This window comes from Lytechinus variegatus, chromosome 7 (assembly GCF_018143015.1).
Source record: "Lytechinus variegatus isolate NC3 chromosome 7, Lvar_3.0, whole genome shotgun sequence".
In the NCBI taxonomy this organism is placed as follows: Eukaryota; Metazoa; Echinodermata; class Echinoidea; order Temnopleuroida; family Toxopneustidae; genus Lytechinus; species Lytechinus variegatus.
Genome location: NC_054746.1, coordinates 12,398,533 through 12,416,966, shown reverse-complemented (window position 1 = coordinate 12,416,966; position 18,434 = coordinate 12,398,533). Strand labels below are relative to the sequence as shown.

Here is an 18,434-nt window from a genome sequence, read left to right as displayed (position 1 = left end):
ACTGCAGTTTGTGCAAATTGCCTTTGCTTTTTAGTACACTTCACAATGCAAGCCGCTCAAAACAGTTTCAAATTTTGTGAGGAACATTCAATCTCACTGAGAATGTTCGAATAGCAATAACCAGTTCTGAAGGTTGTGATGTGAATGCTCAATCACAAAGTGATATTCTAATTTTCCTTAAAGGACAAGTCCACCCCAACAAAAACTTGATTTGAATAAAAAGAAAATTCATGAAGCATAGCACTGAAAATTTATCAGATCAGAAAGTTATGACATTTTAAAGTTCGCTTAATTCACATAACAGTTATATGCACATCCCTGTCGGTATGCATATGAGGGGACTGATGGCATCACTCACAATTTCTATTGCATTTTATTACATGAAATATTATTATAATTTTCTCCTCATTGTCCTGTGAAACAAAGTTTTATTTCTCCCTAAACATTTGGAATTACCATTGTTTAACATTTCATGGTTCAGTCAAGTTGGTCCTTTTTGTCAAATCTGTAAAAATTGAAATACTGTATAATTCAAACAAAAAACAAAAGAAATAGTGAGTGAGGGACATTATAGACTCTGCCATTTCCATGTGACTAATTTTTTTGCATACTGGTATCTATTTTGTGAAAAATAAGCGAAACTTTGTAATATCATAACTTAGTTATCTTACATCCGATTTTCATAGAATTTTCAGCATTATGCTTGTCTGATTTTTCTCTAGTGATTTAAATCAACATATTTCTGGGGTGGACTTGACCTTTATCTTGGTTTAATAGGGAAAGCATTTTAATAGGTAGCTGGGCATAATCACCAAGCCTATTGCCGCAAGCCAATTCACATCCTTGAAAAGGTTGTGTGATTTCAGGCAGAAACGTAATATATTATTGGAATTAGGGAAAGTTTCTCCACTGCATGGGGCAACAAGAATTAGGGGTAATTAGTGATGTGTGCTTGCTGTGGTATATTAAGTGGCTATTTAATTGACCGGAAGAATTGAAGTGTGATACATTTATGAAAACTTGACCTGTTTAGTGATATACTATTTACTGCCTTTTTTAATTGAATGAATGTTTATTGGTATTGATTACTATTTAGAGCTAAAATTGACTAATTAATATAACTGTATAATAACTCATTGTGAGTTCTTTTTAAAGGCCAAGATGGTATTGACTTAAAGCTTTAAGCTTAAGGGAGATTGGTTTGATTTGATCTTTTTTATTTACATATCATTAACGAGATAAGTAAGTGGTATTCTTGTCAAGTTCTTCACCAAGATTATGCAATCATTTATTTAATGAGAATCATTGTGATAAATCTGCAAATATCTTACCTAATGTATGTGCCTTATTACTGTATAGCTGATGTGTAAATGTTTGATTTGGTAATCTTTTAGTAAATGATGAGTTCAATTTTGTCATAATAGTGGTCCTCTTCTTTCAGAGGACCCTATGGTTTTGTGAGAACTACTTTCTAATTGAAACAATAGCAAGAAATTATTAGAACAAGCCCAACTAGATTGACCTCGAAGTTTTGATGAAATTTACAAGTACTTCTTCACAGAATGTGTTCTTATGTAGTTTCTGCATGGAGTGAAAATAGCCAATAATCTAGGCCAAGTTCGCACAGGTTGCTGTTATTCTAAATGTGAGTGATGTGTGTGATGCGGGGAGACAAAAAGTGAGTGTGTAGCAACCACCGTCTTTGAACTACACGTCTTGCTTATGTTGTTTTCTTTTCAACAACCAAGACTCGATGCGGGTTTTTCATGCGACATTCATCGATAAAAAGAAAACAACAACTTACAGCCGCTGTTCATAGTCTTGCCGCATGAGACATATAGCTAACAAGGTTTTGCATAACAGCATCTCAGACACACGAAAGCAACTAGACAATAGCTGCGGCCTCCGCCAAGATCATAAGTTAGAGTCATAACTACTTTAAAGATGAACTTGTTTTTTTTTTCTTCAATAGCTGAATTATTTGGAAAGTGTGTGAATATACCAAGACAAGTTCGGCAGCTGGTAGTGATGGCCATGCCATAATTTAGCTCACAATGCCAAAGTGAACAGGATGCACACTTAAAACTGAAGAAAGGTATCTCTGATTTACAGCACTATTGATGTCAGCGGTCGGCATGACCTCATGCCTAAGTACTTGATGTCGGTTTATTTCTTTATCTTCATCGCATTCATGATTACGTCTTCGCATGGTCAATAATATACCAAGGCTGGCTGACAAACAACACCTCACTTTCAATGAAAAACCTTTGACATACATTTTTCATAGTTATACCAGAAAGGAAAACGTGGTTGAATGCCGACTGTCAATGTCTTATGCTTTTGTTCAGTTTAAGTTTATATTTTAAAATACCAAGTATCAAAGCGCAGTTGAGTATATGCACATAGTAACTGCGCTATGTAAATGGACATGATTGACCAGATTTAGAATTATAATCCCTAAATATCCCAGAGTGCCAATGAGACTTCTGAAAGATAGAAAAATATCGGTTGACCCTAAACTCCTTCTTTCAGTTGACCATATGAATTATTATTTACCAAATTTTTTTTTCAAAGTTCTAAACAAGGTAAAGTGACAGAAAGAAACAGGTGATAAACAAACTCAAGGGTTAGATCATTATATTCCTCTTGGGAAGTTACTAAAAAACTTGACCACTTTAAAAATTCAATTCTTCTCTTCTTTTTCGAGGAGGGGTCAAGGCTTTGAAACTTCCTTGTCTGTTTGCGATTGGCATTCCATTGCCAATGTTAAAAACTCTTTCAAGATCAGAATATTTTGCAAATAAAAGTAGGCATCCAAATTTCAGGAAGGAGGCTGTCACGTTCAAAAGTTATTGCAAAACACTGTCACATATTGTAAGCTACTGAGTGAATATTGCTGTGAATATGTGATGGTGCCACATCTCTTCTGGGTAAAAAAAAAGATGCAGATTAACATCTAATGTGACACAGAAAGGATCAAATATGACCCTGAAATGGTAACATTACTGGACATTATGACTCCAAACAGGCCATGGCACCAACAGACCCTGTTTCTTGTTCAATTTCACCTAAGATTTCTTTTTTAAAAAGTTTCAAGGTCACCATAGATATCTTATGATATATCTTTCATTTCATTATGATTCATTTACCACTTTTTGAAAGTTTCAAGGTTAGTAGGTTACCATAGATATTTTATAATTCATCTGGTATTTGATAGTTTTGGGAAATTTCATTATGGTATACATTTATAAGATGGCAAAAACCTTGAATGGTGGGGGGCCCCGGGACCTGGGTCTTATTTTTATTCTATATCATTGTGTATGCACTGGTGTCAATCACACTAAGCCAAATGTAAAACCTAACTCTAATCCTAGATGGTATAAGAAGGATGTAGCAAGGGAGAAATATAGAGAATTATTTAAACTTTTATTGATAAATTATTATTTTGTTCATTCCTGGATGAAATCTTGTTTCTTTCAGGACACATTTGTTGACTTTCATGCCACATTAAACATACCATGTCCTTCAATTTGATGATAATGATATAACATGCAACGATCATTTACTCTGGTGGGTATTTCATAAAGCTGTTCATAAGTTAAGGGCAACTTTAAGAACGACTGGTGATCCTTTCTCTCATGCTAAATAATCACCAATGGACATAATGGTGAAAATCATTTACCACAAGAAAAGATCACCAGTCATTAACTTGCGAAAAACTTTATGAAACGCCCCTCTAGCTGCTGCTTCCACCATTCAATGCATTCACATTTATCATGTCAGGTACCCATTCCCCTCACCTGGGTTGAGTGCATCACAGTATAGAAGAACTTCTTGCTTAAAATAAGGAGAACACACCCTGGCTGGAATTTGAACCTGCGACCCTCTGAAAAATGAGAGTCGGAACCACCAGACCAGGATAAGCCCACAAATTTGATGCTTTCACCAATATAGGGACATAAATATCCGCATTTGGCATACAGTACACATGATTATTCATTGTGTGTTCATTAATTGTGCCTATCAGCATGTTTTATGAGAAAAGCTTAGCCATTGATAATAGTCCTCTTGAATCACAGATCAAATATTGACTTTGGTCCTTGTCGCAGGGGATATATTTCGTCCTTGGTGACTTTGATATATGTTGCGTTCACAGCCATTCATGATTTTACTCCGTTCAGATTATCAACATTTATGGTATAGCAACATGCAGTAGCAAATAATGTTTGACCTTAGTCTGAAGGCTTTATAGATACTAATCGGCATGTTTAATATTCATTTATACCACAAAATTTCCTTTTTTTGTCACTGCTGTTGCCCATTTCATATACCTAATTACATTGATGAATATACAAGACTACTATCAAGTGTCATATTGAAATGATTGGTCAGCTGTTCTGACCTCCCAAAACTTAAACTTTCTTTTTCTGTTGCTTTTTCTTTAGTTCGTATATGTGCTGTAAATACAAAGACTGTGTACTCGCTATAGCTTGAAAAGGCTAATAGATTTATATGTCCTTCAATCTGCTTTAACGAGTTGTTTATCATCCGAGGTATCAGGGGATACTTCATTCCATACAAGTACGCTTCTGTTTATTACTCTCACATTTTCCCATTGTCTTTTTTTTCTTTTTACAGTTTCAGCAAAAAAGAAAATGCCCCTTTTTATACAAAAATATTTTATGAAGTATTATTTTTGTGTGAGATACACTGCTAGAGCGAAATGGATGGTTAAATATCATGTCTAATTGGATATATTTCTTTCCCTGCTCTTTCTCTCACTCTCTGTGTACCTTGTTTTGTGACTCTATATATCTGTGCCTTCTGAAAACCACTTTAAAATTTTGGTGAATAATCTAAAAGTTTCGACCTCTCTGCCAGCCAGTCACTACTACATGTATGATATCAGTAGAGCCATGATGATATCAACTTGTTTGACCATAAACTGTTTAGATGTGGATAATGTCTTACGATTTTACAGGAACTTATTTACTTTGCCTGATCAAAATAAAGATATTTGTGTATTTTGTTATCTTTAACATATAATGAATTCTAATGTGTGAAATGAGCTGAAAGTTTCAGGATATGATGTGTTTTTCTTGTATCCAGTCATTGGATTTGTTACAATTAAGACAGGGTGTTGAAAGAAAATGAAAATAAGATAATACTAGGTTTTATTTTTTCACAAAGTAACCAACAGCTAAAAACAAAGTTGATGGCAAATACTCTTTTGTGAGATTGGGTTGTTAGAAGATACCCAAGAATAATTCACATTACTAACCTCTTACCAAAGTTTAGTCATGAGTATGCATATGTTATGGAAGAGTTTCTCATAATTAGGAATCAATTCTTCACAAATTAATGAAATTTAGCTGCGGATTACTCATAGTTCTTGCATCTCATCCCATTTCAGATCCATCGCATCGCCCGTCAAGCAGAGCCTGAGTCAGGATGGGGGGAATGGGGCATCTGGAGTGCATGCTCAAGATCCTGTGGAGGAGGGGTGTCTTACCAAGAGAGACAGTGTATCGCTGGGTAGGTTATGAACGTTTTAAAAACCCTTTCAAATCTTTCTCTCCGGCATAAATCTCAAATTACCTGGATAACTTTTTCAGGTAACAACCTTCTTTAAAGGGGTAAGAAGCCTACATCACAGGGTGTGATTCACTCCAATTATTTTTTTTTCCTTGGGAGATTGCTATATAGTTCTACGATTATATACGTACTATACTTAGCTTTACTTTAATAAATCCAACATCACTTTTAGGACTGTCTGTTCATGGATGAAATGTAAATCCAAATATCTCCACACTATCAACTTCAACAACTAGTAATCCAGTAATCTAGTGAATAATGACATCACAGTAGGGCCGTCTGCACCATCCCGAGTTTTCAAATTAGCGCGCTATTTCTGATCCGGCAAATTATCCCGATCTGAAAAATCTCGAGATTGTTTGTAATGCAGACGCAATTATCGCGCTAGTTCGTAGGATTAATCTCGAGATTGCAATCCCAAGTCAACTCGGGTTTATTTGCAAAATAGCGCGCTATTTACGAATTATCGCGCTAATTCGTAGGTGCAGACGCACTCGGGTTTGGACTCGGGTTAATTTATTCATGACCTTCAGTCCATAATGCAATTCGCTTTCCATTTCCGCCTTGGTCAAAACATAAACACATCGCGATTGTACCGAACGCATGCGAAAGTCAACTTTATCGCGAATAGCGTTCATCAATTCCCCAATCAGCAACGATGGTGTCCAGCCCCCCAGTGAATGGATTTTGGGAGAGACCAGACCGATGGGGAGGTGCTCATTATCGACGATGGTCATAGTCAATAACAATACTGACAGCAGTGTCGTCTTATTCCTTCGCAAAATGTGAGCAAATAGCATTTCTTTCCTCCTCCCCCCCCCCTTGTCGTTGCCTCCTCCGCCATCATATTAAACGAAGAATACTTCACTCGCTTATAATTATGTTATAGCGCGGCTGAGCTGAGAGGATTGTTGCATAACAACGGTCGAATTCGGCGAAAGTGCTAGTGAAAAGCAATTGCATATCGCGGGAAGTTATTCAAAAGCGCGGGCCGTTGAAACTCCAAGATCGGAAGTGCGCATGCTCGGAATATCGGGCTTGTTGCCTCGCTCGAGCAAGAATCGCTCTTCGTGCGATGGTGGAGACGGGGTTTCTTGAATCTCGAGATTAATCGCGAAGAGGGCTGATCGGGCTAAAATCTCGAGATTGAGCAAACTCGGGATGGTGCAGCACCGCCTTGTCACAGGCCTTTTTATTAATGCCAAATCGGTTCCAAATCGTGATATCAGTGCTGTCTTGCAACCTTTTATGAGTTTATCTCGATTTGGCCCCTTTTCCAGATATATTACTTGTCTCAAACAAAAGTAATATGGGGTAAAATATTAATTAAAAATTGATTCAGGAAAACTTGATAATAATAATAATAATGAGACTTGTAAAGCGCCAAATCCACTCTGTAGAGTGCTCAAGGCGCGTAAAGAGCTAAGAGTTAAATAGCAAAGTTTTTATAAGATTTTTGAAAACTTGATAAGTGAAAATTTCATTTGATAATTGTGATTCATAATGGAAATCTGATTGCAGCTTACAGCATAGTAAGGGGTGGGCTCGAGAGATAGAGGAAACAGTGTTGTGGATGTGGCAGTTGTTGTTGTGATGGTAGTTACTTTGAAAGTGCATAGAATTAGAAACGTTTAAAGGTACATGATATGCACTATGAATATTATTGTTATAATTATTACATACCATGGAGGTGGTCCTAAGGTCAGTCGTGATGGAGAAAGAACAATGTATAGACCAATTCGGTTCGAGTGCTGTAAGTGGAAGGGGGATGGGTGCTTGGAGTATACCTATCATGGACAATGTGTATTGATGGACGATTGAATTGATTGATAGCTAATAGCGAGGTAGTTTGGGGAAAACATTTTGAAAAAACTCACACAGGGTCTGTTTGAGAATATTTATATCAAGACCCTCTTGTGGGTGTGGTTGAATAACTTTGTAAACACTCCTGTGCTCTAAAAACTATTGCAATGGCCATCTCGTACCCCATCATCCTAGCTTTAAAGGCTGAAGATGTGCAATGTAAATATGGCCTGTCTTGTATTTATTTAAGCTTGCAAGTAGCATTTATTATTGTCCTGAACCCTTTTTTTGCATGAGACTGAGTTATGTGGCTGCTGAGTGTGGCTGCTAATTATTGTTAAACCACGACCATACTTCCACAAAGTGTAGAATCGACCGACAGTGTATTCTACATCACTTTCGTCGAATCTCATGGTTATGATTATTCTGTAATTCCAGTTATTGAAATAATTATATCTTTGTTACCACTTTGATATGAAAACTTGATATATTCAAAATTTAAAAAAATGATATATAGGCTTGTACCGAACCTGAGATGCAACACTATTGAACATAAGAGTAGATAAGTTTTAGTTTCTTGTAACCTAGACACCGTTCTCATTACGCTTTCTAAAAGTAGTTTACTGGAACCAGTTCAGGAAACCAGTTTGGAAGATTGCTTTGCTAGTGGTCCCATTTGATCACCAGAAAGTGGTTTTCAAAATTACTTCACATAAAGCGATCTTGTTGCTATGGGAATTTTGGGAACGCTCTCAGTGGGGTGACACGTTTCGCACGGAGTTCAAAACTGCAGCGTTGGCATTCTACGCACAGTGTGCTAAAAATGTGCAAAGATCGATTCCCGAAGTATGGTTGTGTCCTCAGTTTAAACCAGTTTAACGAGGCAAAGCGATCTTCAAAACTACATCATGAGGTGGTTTTATAAACCGGTTTGGAGGATCGCTTCCAAGATTGCTTTTACCGTTCTCACTACACGTTAAACTAGTTTCCAGTAAACTAGTTTTAGGTAGTTAGAACATTGTCAAAAGGGCCGTCTGCACCATCCCGAGTTTTCAAATTAGCGCGCTATTTCTGATCCGGCAAATTATCCCGATCTGAAAAATCTCGAGATTGTTTGTAATGCAGACGCAATTATCGCGCTAGTTCGTAGGATTAATCTCGAGATTGCAATCCTAAGTCAACTCGGGTTTATTTGCAAAATAGCGCGCTATTTACGAATTATCGCGCTAATTCATAGGTGCAGACGCACTCGGGTTTGGACTCAGGTTAATTCATTCATGACCTTCAGTCCATAATGCAATTCGCGTTCCATTTCCGCCTTGGTCAGAACATAAACACATCGTGATTGTACCGAACGCATGCGAAAGTCAACTTTATAGCGAATAGCGTTCATCAATTCCCCAATCAGCAACGATGGTGGATTTTGGGAGAGACCAGACTGATGGGGGAGGCGCTTATTATCGACGATGGTCATAGTCAATAACAATACTGACACTCAGCAGTGTCGTCTTATTCCTTCGCAAAATGTGAGCAAATAGCATTTCTTTCCTCCTCTCTCTCTCTCTCTCTCTTCCCCTCTGTCGTCCGCCATCATATTAAATGAAGAATACTTCACTCGCTTATAATTATAGCGCGGCTGAGCTGAGAGGATTGTTGCATAACAACGGTCGAATTCGGCGAAAGTGCTAGTGAAAAGAGTACATGTACTTGATTGCATATCGCGGGAAGTTATTCAAAAGCGCGGGCCGTTGAAACTCCAAGATCGAAAGTGCGCATGCTCGGAATATCGGGCTTGTTGCCTCGCTCGAGCAAGAATCGTTCTTCGTGCGATGGTGGAGACGGGGTTTCTTGAATCTCGAGATTAATCGCGAAGAGGGCTGATCGGGCTAAAATCTTGAGATTGAGCAAACTCGGGATGGTGCAGCACCGCCTTTAGAGTCTATAATAGGGCCAAAGTGATCAATTCAATCCCTTCCTGTTGTACATGTAGATATGCATCATCAACGTGATGAACATCTATAAAAGGAAACCCAGATTTTATGCTCCATCGATGTTGGGTGTTAATTTTGGCGCTCTCTTTGCTGATGAAACCGATGAATAGGACCATCATATACCAGCATGTCCAGGGTGGGGTTTCACAAAAGTTTGTGAATGATTTAAAGTCACACTTAGCAAATATAACATGCACATAATCCAATCAATCTTTACTTGGGAAATGTGGTCAGAATACACAGCCTGCAATGGTTTGCGTACTGAAGGAACAGCAAGTTTTAAACATGCTATCCTTTTTGTGAAGACTCACTTGAGGATCTAAGTTTCAATTTAGGTCTATGCATGCAGACTACAATTTATCCAGAGCCAAATTAGCCTCGGAATGGTGCCAACTGGGAGTTGACTCTATTGAGAGTCAAAGTGACTCAAATTTGAATTGATTTAACTCGAAATGGTATCCAATCAGCTGGTAATCACTTAATTACAAGTCAAAGTAACTATGAAATGAGTCACTCTTACTAGAACCAGAGTGGGCTCCCACCTAGCACTATTCCCAAGTTCAATTCGACTCCTCTAAAATAAGAGTGCATATTATTAAATACGTAATTCCAATTACAGATACATGGTAGCACTTTTCCCCTTTACATGAGCTGACCAATGTGGTGATGCAATATTTACCACATGCATCTGGAAATTCAATTTTGATTTTCAGTCACACTCAAATCTTTGTGAAACACCTCCCAGGTACCGAATTCATGAAGAGAGCTCTTTCTGGTTTGCATGACTTCACCCTTTTGTAGCAAAGCCGCTTTTGAGGTGCATGCAGGTTGACAAGACAAAATGCAATCATTTGTTTGATGGCAACAAAAGATGGACTAAAGACCAGAGTGTGAGCAAAAAGTCAAGTTATTGTGTAGATGAATCAAGAAATAAGCTTGTTGCATGCATGACTTGCTCTGCGTTCTGCACAACTATCATTTATTATAATTTGAGAGAAGTATGGAGTAATTTGCCTTGAGCATATTTATTTATAATATCATGGTTCTTTGATGCTGCAAGAATTTGAATAGCAAGAGCACATTCAATGTTGTTTTTATGCGTAGAGAGAACATCGTTAGTAATTTTGAGAAGATCATGAAGATATCTCTCCTGTCTTGATAAACATGGTCCAGTATTTCAACAACTTGGTAAATGAAGTATGAAAAATTAGTGTGATGAAGGTCGATTGAATGACAGAAGTACTGCAAGATTTTGTATTGGCGGTGAATTATGATGTGTTATTGGCTTATGTCATGAAACCTTTTTCTCATCCTTTGAACATGTGTGATAGCTATGTTGTTGATACATGATTTTTTTATAGATGGTATTTAGATACTAGACCTCCATAAATGTAAACGTTTTATTCTCAGGATGTTTGTACTAACATGACTTCACATAACAAGAACCCATTTTGCTTTTTTATCATCTCTTACACCAGACATCAAATCTTTCTGATAATTTGACACAAATTACACAGCAAAAACTGTGGTGTTAACCGATGTAGATAGAGGACCACACCAGTTATTTTACACCGTTGTTAAATTGGTTGTGTTAGTTTTAAACCTATAGGTGTTATTACAACACCTATGGTTGTTACATTTACACTCTTTGGACGATCCGCCATCGTCAAGCACGCACAACAAGAGAATCACCGCATAGAATGGGAAAGGAGCCACCTAATCACCAACATCCGGCACTGGAATACCAGAAGGGTCAGGGAAGCCATTGAGATACATCAACACAACACTGTGCCTCAAGACCCTGGCCTCCACATCAACAGCATCTGGCACCCAATCCTACGTCACCACCAAACTTCTAACCAATCCACAAACAACCAGCCGTCCACCGTCACTCCACCGAGCCCTCCTACCCAACACAGCAGTCTGATTGCATCACCAACTCAACCAGGGACTCCGCCGACACACACACCACCGCCACCGACACCTCGCTACAACCTCCGCCGACGACCCAACACCTCATCCGTACACCAGGCCACCCACTCACTCCCGCCGAAGCTCACCCGACGAGTCCGCCGACCAACACGCACAGAACGCCACCATTGATGTACACACCGCCGACACACACACACGCCGCCGTAACTCACGCCGCCGTCTACTCACCACGTCCGCATACGACGCCCACTCGTTTCCCGCCAAAACCACCAAACTTCTAACCAATCCACAAACAACCAGCCGTCCACCGTCACTCCACCGAGCCCTCCTACCCAACACAGCAGTCTGATTGCATCACCAACTCAACCAGGGACTCCGCCGACACACAAACCACCGCCACCGACACCTCGCTACAACCTCCGCCGACGACCCAACACCTCATCCGTACACCAGGCCACCCACTCACTCCCGCCGAAGCTCACCCGACGAGTCCGCCGACCAACACGCACAGAACGCCACCATTGATGTACACACCGCCGACACACACACACGCCGCCGTAACTCACGCCGCCGTCTACTCACCACGTCCGCATACGACGCCCACTCGTTTCCCGCCAAAACCGCCGACCCACACACAGAGCGCCACCTACGACGTCAACCCGCCGTGACCGCCGGCCTAGAGCTTTCCCCCACGTCCGCACGCACGCCATAAGTACCGCCGCACGCCGAGCGAACACTCACTCCTGAAGACGGACAGTCAACCTGTCCGAAACGTCGAGTCTCTCTACTACTCATCATCTCTACTCGCCGACGCAAGCCAGCATCTCCTCATCAGCTCTACTACTCAAGCTGTTCTCACTCAACATTCCTTCTGGTTTACAGTCCTTTTCAGGACTATTCTCAAGAAAGAATACTCTATTCTCAAATCTCCACTTTCTCGCCTATCCACTTCCTCTCTCCTTCTATCCACTGCTTCTATAACACTCCACATGGTGTACCGTAAACCACATCAGCAACTCTTTGGTGTTATGTTCAATCTCTAGGGTGTTATTTTAACACCTCAGTGTGTGGTCCTCTATTAACACCAATTGGTGTCAGTTTTAACACCATAGTTTTTACAGTGTAAATTTCCATATTTTATGCTGGTGCATCGCCATTACTTTTTTTATTCATAATATCCTTGGTCACCTCTGCTAATCAGCTGGCTAGACTATCACCTTGCTGAATGGGTATAGTTTGTAGGCTACTATGGCATGGTGATGCAAGTCAAGCATAATAAAGGAAACCATGGATGAGGGCTATAGTAAGTTCTATTATCTGGTAATTGCCAAGAGAGTTTTTCTAGTAAATTAACAAGCCCTCCAAAGCCCAGCCACAATAAAGATCAAAGAACCGCAGACAACAATGGCTCGTGACCTGAGCTAGATTAACCCTCTCACAATAATGTTGTGAACAAGGTCATGTAATGCAGAATATTATAAAGGAGGTCTTAAAACCAATTCATGCTTAAGAAAATTCACAGGAACAACTTAAAATCATGCTGTTAAATGCATTTGTGAAATAGACAAATAAGATATTGATTTGTTCAGCATAAAACAAAATAAAAAGTAGCAAGAAACTTGTTGATTGTATGATGTGCAAAGATAAAGTATTGACCAGTCAGAAAATGCAGAAATAAGAAAGCTTCATAGACTAGGGCCTGATTTAAATTCTTCACTTTTTTGTGAAAAAAATCCTCCCATCTTGTCATTTTTACATAAGATTATTTTAGACATTGTGTCATTCATGCAGACAAGATTTGTCGAACAAGAGTTGTTCCACAAATTTGTGGAACAACAAATTGTCGTATTCTTTATTTGAATACTCTTTCCTGTCAAAGTGCTTTATTTAGTGGAGCTTCAGCACCATAGAACACTCCACCCCCATTCTTCATTTTTACAAAGGCTTATCTTTGTGGGAAGGGCTGTACAAGGAGGACAAATGGATTAAGAAGGGATTAGTCTTAAAGAGATTAAAGGTTTGAATTGGAATTTGGATTAAAAGTAGAGTTCTTGAGGGGGTTGATGACACACTTAATTTATATGGATAAGTATGGTTTGATGTACAATGATTCTTCATAAGACATGTAAGATGGACATGATTATTTCTGTGGCTTTCTCTTCTTTGACTTAAAAGCCAAAGAGATTACAACAGGATAACATGACAAAGTGTATAAGAGCATTAGCACCTGAACCACAGATTTCCTCTCTGGTGAAGTGGTTGTACCCTTCAGTCACTTTGTATCCATTCCCTAGCGGCCAGTTCCTCAGATAGGATTTAAAGTCATTGCTACCTAGGCTGTTGACCTCTTTTGGCAGCCCGGAGACAGCATGCTAGGTTAAGAGGGTTATATTCGTACATCAATGTCTTGCATTTCAGGAAGAGAAAATTGAAGGTCCAAAATAATGACAGGGTTCATCATTCTCATGATTTGTTGAATGGTTGACTTAAGAACATTTATAATATTGCCATGAGATACTCCTATAATGATAAAACTTTTAGATTTTAAACCAGCAAGTTTTGTTCCATGCACACACAGCTGTGAATTAGAAATAGAGACCTCCTGATGGAGTGAGTTTCTTGCCCACTTAAAGACTTAATAACGCAAATGCTTTCCGCAAAATTCATTTTGTATTGAATAATAGATGAACATTTACTCTTTGACCCAGTATCTTGCCCATGAAACAGAAGTAAACTTCCCACTTCCTCTAGGGAGAGGACTCGGATGAGAATGACATCTTAACTCTATGATTTCTGAAAGTTTAATGTAATTCACTTTTTCAATTGAATATCATTAACTGAGGAATTCATTGAATTTGCAGTTTATTATTTCACAAGCATGGGGCTTGGGCTCCCCATTTTTTTTCAATTAAATGTGTACAAAAAAGTGAAAATGACCATCTGTATGTGATTTTTGAATGGGCAACCCCCCCCCCCCCCCTTTGGCTTAGCCCCCATCCCCAATTTCAAAACATCCCATGGCCCCTGTAACAAATATCTTATCCCTGGAGGTTTACTGATGATTCTCATATGGAGCGTTGTGGCCCAGTGGATTAGTCTCCGGACTTTGAAACAGAGGGTCGTGGGTTCAAATCCCAGCCATGGCGTAGTTTCCTTCAGCAAGAAATTCATCCACATTGTGCTGCACTCAACCCAGGTGAGGTTAATGGGTACCTGGCAGGAATTTATTCCTTGAAATGCCCCAGCGCTGTAAAAGGCTGCGGGGCTAAAGCCAGGGTAATAATATCCAAGTCCTTTGGAAGCGCATAGAGACGTTATTTATAATGTGTTATTCGCTATACAAGAACTGTCTATTATTATTATTATTAATTTTATGATAAGCAACACTGGCATTTGATTTAAACCTGGCGCTCTTAATAAAATCAGAGAAATAGATGGGAATCCCAAAGGGTTGAGTATTGGGATCAGTTTTGACTCTCAGGGGTGAGCAGGGGTGACACGGGGGTGACAGGGCAAGGCATTGCACCTGTCAGAGGTCACTGGCAATAACCTCATAAAAATGAATGTTTTATTATTAAAGGTGTAACCATTGATTAACCCACCAGATCACCCATTTTATTCAGAATTACACAACAAAATTGAATAACTTCGAATATGCCCTTTATTACTTTAATTGTGTTGGAGAAAAAAATGGATCTGTGCCAAACTTTGATAATAGCGTGGCTGGTTTGTGTGGATTGGTTCAAATTTGACACTTTTAATTTGTTTTATTTGATGCCCAGTTCCGACAATTCATCAATAAATTGCATTGACTGTAGCAGGAATTTTTTTTGTAGGTGCCAAGAACATGAATGCTAGATGATGGTAGCTTGGTTGAATGTTATTTTTGTGATGCTTTATTATTCTGCTATTGGAATTGAGGAGTGTGGTGTCAGATGGATAATTTTTTCTGTCGATTTTTGTGACAAGGAATGAATGAACAAATTTAAAACCAAACATGTGGGATTTGTGTGATAGGTCCATGGTGTGATAGGTCCATGGTATAACACATATATTTACCTTGCTTGGTGCTCAAGGTACTCCTGTATTACCCTGGCTAAGCTAGTCTACTGATCCCGGTGGGCACATCTTTTTGATGAATTACTTCCTGCTGGTACCCATTTGGGTTGAGTGCAGCACAGTGTGGGTATTTTTGCTGAAGGAAAACATACCATGGCATGGAATCGAACCCGCGTCCTTCTGATTGAAAGACAAGAGTCTTAACCACTATAAGGGGGGTGTGAAAGAGAGGGAGAAAGTAAAGGAGAGGGGAGGTGCATATGAGAAAAAAAGAGGATAGATACAAAGAGAGAAGATGGCAAGCAGACAGACACTTTACTTTTCTTGTTTGAAGCAGGATTGAAGTTCACAAACTTGAGCAAGATAAGAAGGTGATCCAGTTTATCAATCCCAAGGTCTGTCACGCTGGGGTCTGGCTACCAGTCTAACCCAGCCCAGACCCTGGTCTCCCTTGAGCATTGTCCTGATGGGGTGAAGGTGATAAGGGGATTAGCTTACAATGTCATTATAACACCTACCCTGGGGGCTGGAAAGTGATACCCAGAGGAACAACCTCCAGAGACCAGGAGGACCAAACATTGGTCCTGGATGATTGTTCCTCCATCATCATTGAAGGATCTTCTGGATATGGAGATGGCTGAAGGCACAGCAGTGACTGAAGATGTAGATTACAAGTATCATTAGATTACACAAACTGATTAACGCCATTGTTTGATATCTAACCCTCTAGATGCCCCAGACATTCGTCTAGATGGAGGGCAAGTTTGATGAAATTTATCCATTGTCACTTATCATTTGAAATGTAGTTTTGAGTCTCACCCCTCAGGATTTGAATTACACAAACCAATTGAAATTATTCTTTGATATTTGTCTTTTTGGTGCCCCAGTCTTTAGATTGAGGGCAAGTTTGATTTAATTTTGATACCCATTGTCACTTGTCATGTAAAGGACATTTTCAGTCTCATCTCTCAGAATCTTAATTACACAAACCAATTGAAATCATTCTTTGATATCTACCCTTTTGTTTTTCCAGTCTATACTTGGAGGTCAAGTTTTATTTAGATTAATAGCTCTCAGTCACTTTTCATTTTATGGGTAGTTTTGAGTCTCATCCAACAGAATTTCAATCATTGGGCCAGCCTAGTTATTGTTCCGCATTCCATTCATTTCTGCAATATCCTCTGCCTGTTAAAGATCTGGAGGCGTTGCTTTAAAGAGCAATTAATGTGATTTTATTAGTAATTATTTGAAATGTATGTTGGCATTGTATTCTTAAGAAACAATGAAGTGGAAAGATGATAAATCATGTTTGATATTGGACTGCTTGAAGGATAATCTGTGAAGGTGTGATTTAAGTAGACAACTAACCTAGAAATAAAAGGCATTGGAATGTAAGGGCAGACCTTTACAAATTCCACGGAGTGTTCAATTAGTGGTAAAGAGAGTTAGTTGGGTAACATATTGCCAATTTAAGGTGTGCTGAAGTTCTAAGGGAGGAGAGGAGGGGGGGGGGTTGTTCGTTACCCCAACTTTAAATTATTTTATGTATGACATCATACAAATTCCATTAATGGTAAAGACTTAAGAGAGTAAGAGAGTTGGGGTTAAGCATGGTTTTGTGCCACCAGGACTATCTGCACTAGCCTGAGTTTTCGAATTAGCACACTATTTCTGATCCAGCAAATTATCCCAATCTGAACAATCTTGAGATTATTTGTAATGGAGACGCAATTATCCCGCTAGGTTGCTGGATTAATCCCGAGATTGCAATCCCAAGTCATCTTGGGATTATTTGCAAAATAGTGCGCTATTTTATGAATCATCCCGCTATTTTGCAGGTGCAGACACACTCGGGATTATTTATTCACGGCATCAGACCATAATGCATCGATGCCTTGCTTGAGTAGAAATCGCTCTTGCGATGGTGGAGACGGGGTTTCTTGAATCTCAAGATTAATCGCGAAGAGGGACGATCGGGCTTAAATCTCGAGATTGCAGAAACTCAGGCTGGTGCACCACCTAATGTGCTGTGTGCAGATAGGTTCAAATGTATAGGGATAGGGTGCTGGGGGGGGGGGGGGTTCTTTGCTTTAACTTTAAATCATTTTAAATAGGTCCTACGACACCAATCCTTCAATCCTAGGGTATTAGGGGAAGGCGGGGTAAGTTGAGCATAGGGGCAAGTTGAGCCACCAGCCCCAGGCCAATAATGAATGAGTCAGACATTATGGTGGTGTCATGTATTGATGACCCATAACATAACCCCTAACCCCACCACATTGTTTTCAACTTTGAAACAAAAAGTAGTTTTTTAGAGGGAAAAATATGAATTTCAGCCAAAAAAGTAAAAAAGAGTGTGAAATAGATAAGTGCTTTATAAACACACACGTCTTTAAATATAATAAAGACATGATAACAACATTATTAGTCCAGGTATGGATCTTCATTCTTGTCATAGTCTTTTATATGATGGATGCATAATAAATGTGTGGATACAAAATTATTGCACTAAGTTCGGACTGGGGTAAGTTGAGCCAAACAGCATGGGGCAAGTTGAGCCATGGTAATTCCTATGGTAATGTATCTTAAAAAACAAACAAACCATAAAAATCGATTGAAATGCTGGCTGAAAGGAGCAAATTTACATGACTACTCTTTTCCTTTTAAAGGATGTTAGTATTTATAGAAAATTAGCAAGTGAAAAGACTTTAAACAAAAAATTGACATGCTTGTTCTCCCCTCATACATTTTGTACATAGTTTTTGTGGCTCAACTTACCCCAGAAGGTGGCTCAAACTTACCCCATATATGGGGCAAGTTGAGCCATTTGACATCGTTTTTTTCAAAGGTCACGATGACTTTCAGTGTGGGGATAGAAAGTTATATATAGGTGGAAAATATTTCAGAAGAATTAAATTTCAAGGCAAGGTACTTATTTCGACAAGATTATTAATCATATCAATTCTAACATGCAAAAAGCAAAAACTGTCACAACTTACCCCGCCTTCCCCTATAGATTGGATCCACCCTCCCCCTGTTATCTACATATAAACC

General features: G+C 39.1%; 1 protein-coding gene across 1 annotated transcript in view; it reads left to right on the top strand.

Annotated features, from left to right (window-relative positions):
* LOC121418461 (papilin-like) overlaps positions 1–18,434 on the top strand; it is a 167,206-nt gene that overhangs the window by 19,434 nt on the left and 129,338 nt on the right. The window contains 1 exon segment of the mRNA XM_041612350.1: positions 5,414–5,535. Within this exon segment, the coding sequence (XP_041468284.1) occupies positions 5,414–5,535 (122 nt within the window).